This window comes from Kogia breviceps, chromosome 19, assembly GCF_026419965.1.
Source record: "Kogia breviceps isolate mKogBre1 chromosome 19, mKogBre1 haplotype 1, whole genome shotgun sequence".
Lineage (NCBI taxonomy): Eukaryota > Metazoa > Chordata > Mammalia > Artiodactyla > Physeteridae > Kogia > Kogia breviceps.
Window position 1 is genome coordinate 38,629,379 of NC_081328.1, and position 3,211 is coordinate 38,632,589.

General features: G+C 50.3%; 1 protein-coding gene across 1 annotated transcript; it reads left to right on the plus strand.

Moving 5' to 3' along the window:
* Window positions 1-882: 882 nt before the first annotated feature.
* GAST (gastrin) lies at window positions 883-1,339 on the plus strand. The gene is made up of 2 exons (XM_059048700.2): window positions 883-1,093; window positions 1,236-1,339. Exons 1-2 carry the CDS (start codon window positions 883-885, stop codon window positions 1,337-1,339), a joined length of 315 nt encoding a protein of 104 aa, XP_058904683.2.
* Window positions 1,340-3,211: the final 1,872 nt, after the last annotated feature.

A 3,211-nucleotide genomic window follows, 5' to 3' on the forward strand; every position in this document is an offset into this window, starting at 1 on the left:
GCATCAGCAGGCGGACTCTCAACCACTGCGCCACCGGGGAAGCCCCCCAGGAATTTTTAATTTTTATTAATTTAAATGTAAAGAGCCACATGTGGCTGGTGGCTACCATATTGGATAGCATCGCTCTAGATCACTGGTTTTTCAGGTTTGTTTCTTTAGCAGCAGAACCCTTTCTCTTCCAAAAGAAATCTAACAGAGAAAACAGATGAAACCAGTATTTTATTAATACAAATGTGCTCTTTGAAGGCAACATTTTTATTATTTACTTCCGATAAATTTTAGATTTGTTTGAGTGTCCGGTTTATTTCTGTATTCTGGTTTCCCCAAACTCGGTTCACCTTGACACATAGCTGCAAATGGTGACAGTTTCAGTTTGTTTTGTTTTTTTTTAACTGCTAGATTATAATCAGAGGATAGTCCTCAGTTAAGTGAAAATGCAGGAGAACCTTCCCTCCGAAGGCTGCACAAAAACAGGGTGACCCCACTACACAGTGAATGTGCTGGTTGGCTGCAAAGGGAACCGTGAACAGCTGAGTGTGTATATCCCATTCCTATTACTATTTAAAAGTTCACTTTCAGTTGCAAGACTTAAGCATTACAGAACCACTCACGTGGCCTCAAATTCTTCAGAACAGTTTGGAAACCATTGTTCTGGGTTTTAAATTCCTCCGAGAGAAGCAGTCACTGTAACTAGGGTAGGTAAGGAGCAAAGGGGCAAGGCTTGAGGTTGGGAGTTAGGGGAGGAGCTTGCAGGACCTGGAGGAACGGACCACAACCCCATGCAGAATTGCAGACCCGTCAGCAGGGAGGGTCCTGGCCCTGCCTCTGGGTGCCTGGACAGCCCCACCTTTAAGCTCAACCCCTCTCTCCTTCGCAGACAAGATGCAGCGACTGTGTGCGTATGTGCTGATCTTGGTGCTGGCTCTGGCCGCCTTCTCTGAAGCTTCTTGGAAGCCCCACTCCCACCTGCAAGACGCACCCTTGGGTCCAGGGGCCAATAGGGGCCAGGAGCCACATGGCCTGGACCGGCTGGGCCCAGCCTCCCATCACCGAAGGCAGCTGGGGCTCCAGGATCCCTCACACTTGGTAGCAGGTAGGAGCTGCTGACAACAGTCCCTACTTGCCTCTCCCAGCCTGGTTTAGCCAAGGTCCCCCCAGGGTGGCCCTGGCCTCAGTCTCCAGAGGCTAGGTGTCCTCCCTGCAATCTCACCTCCTCTCCCTCCTCTGACCCCCAGACCTGTCCAAGAAGCAGGGACCATGGGTGGAAGAAGAAGAAGAAGCATATGGATGGATGGACTTCGGCCGCCGCAGCGCTGAGGAAGGGGACCTACGTCCCTAGAACCAAGCTTGAGAGCCCAGCCACCTCCCAACCCAGCCCAGCCCAGCCCCATGAAACATAAATCGAAATAAACTAGCTTCCAATGGATCACATTGTGTCAGGTGTCATGGGGCAGGGAATGGGGGTTGTGGCAGAGTTGAGACAGGAAAGAGGGTTGAACACGTCCCTAGGGGCAGGGATACTGGTTAAGTCTCCTGGGTGTCCCCAGAGCTTAACGTTGATGAAAACTCTATAGTATGGATGGGAGAATAGACGGTGTTATCGCAACCAGAGTGAGCCTTCTAAAAGAGACATCAATCATGCCACTCCAGAGTCAACCCCCCAGTGCTTTCCGTTGCACTTATAATCAAACCTAAGCTCCTGGGGACTTCCCTGGTGGTCCAGTGGTAAAGAATCTGCCTTACAATGCAGGGATGCAGGTTTCATCCCTGGTCAGGAAACTAGGATCCCACATACCGCGGGGCAACTAAGCCCGCGTGCCTCAACTACTGAGCTCGTGCGTGTGCCTCAGCGAGGGAGCCCGCGGGTCACGAACTACAGAGTCCACGCGCTCTGGAACCCGCTCCACAACTAGAGAAGACAAAAATCCACGCACCACAACTAGAGAAGAGAAAAATCCACACGCCGCAGCTAGAGAGAGGCCCGAGCGCCGCAGCGAGGGGTCCCATGTGCTGCAACTAAGACCTAAGGCAGCCAAAAATGAATTAAATCAATAAATAATTTTAAAAATCTTTATCAAATGGATAGGCACGTGGCCAGCACACACACTTGGCGTTTCACTCATATGCCTTTACTGTTCCTGTGCCTGTCACAGCATCCTACCACAGGCACCTGCTACTCTCCACCTGAGGGCTTTCAGAATGCAAGGCAGGCTGGAAATTCTGGGGAGTTACTACCTCCAGAAGCATCTGTCAGTCAATGACAGATTAGAGTTGGAGAATAATTATCCCAGCTCCCTCACCCCTGGGGTGGGGTAACACTGAGATGTATGCTACTCTGTCTCCCAGAGGTCCCCAGCAGCACTGAGCCCTAGTTACCCACAACACTAACCTGCTCAACGATATCCTCTATTGGCTCCGTCCCTTCCCTTCCCTGTCTCACATCCTTAGGCTGCTACGGATATTTCTTGTGATCACCACCCAAATAAACTACTTGCATTCAAATCCCTAACTCCAAGTCTGCATCTAGGGGAACTCATCCTGACAGTGGGTACTAGAAGGGGTTATAGGAAGTAAGACCCCCATGATGGGATTCTGAGATTTGGTCCTGCACCAGCCAGACCCCATTGCTGTGCTAAGAGGGGTGCTGATAACACCTGAAGCATCACAGGCACCTGTGGATTCTCTCACCTTCCATCACAATTCCATTCTAGCAAGCCTGCCTCTCTGAGCCTTTTGTCTCCTTCCTCAGCACTCTGCTGAGGCAATTCAGACACCTTCGATTCAATTGCTATATACTGTTGTTTTGTCTGAGCTTCAAGGAGTCATTGCCAGCGAGGCATTTGGCTTCAGGTGTCTTTGCCAGGAAATTAAATCCTGAGTCATAGGAGAGTAAGCATCCTTGTCTCTCATATCAATAAACTCTCCCCTGGGAATTCCCTGGCTGTCCAGTGGTTAGGACTCCACATTTTCACTGCCGAGAGCCTGGGTTCAATCCCTGGTCGGGGAGCTAAGATCCCTCAAGCTGGGCGGCATGGCCAAAATAAAATAAAATAAAATAAACTCTCCCCTACCCAGTCATTCTACCATTCTCCAGCTCACCCTCCTGGGTCTACCAACCTCAAAACTCCACCCCTATATTTGTTGTCCTGGTCCCTGCTGGTACATATTATCCAGGTCATTCAGCTCCTGCAGCATTTGGCAGAGAATAATC

Coding starts and splice junctions, on each gene's coding strand:
- GAST (XM_059048700.2), top strand. CDS start 883: ATGCAGCGACTGTGTGCGTATGTGCTGATCTTGGTGCTGGCTCTGGCC. Junction 1,094..1,235: donor TCCCTCACACTTGGTAGCAG/GTAGGAGCTGCT, acceptor TCTGACCCCCAG/ACCTGTCCAAGAAGCAGGGA.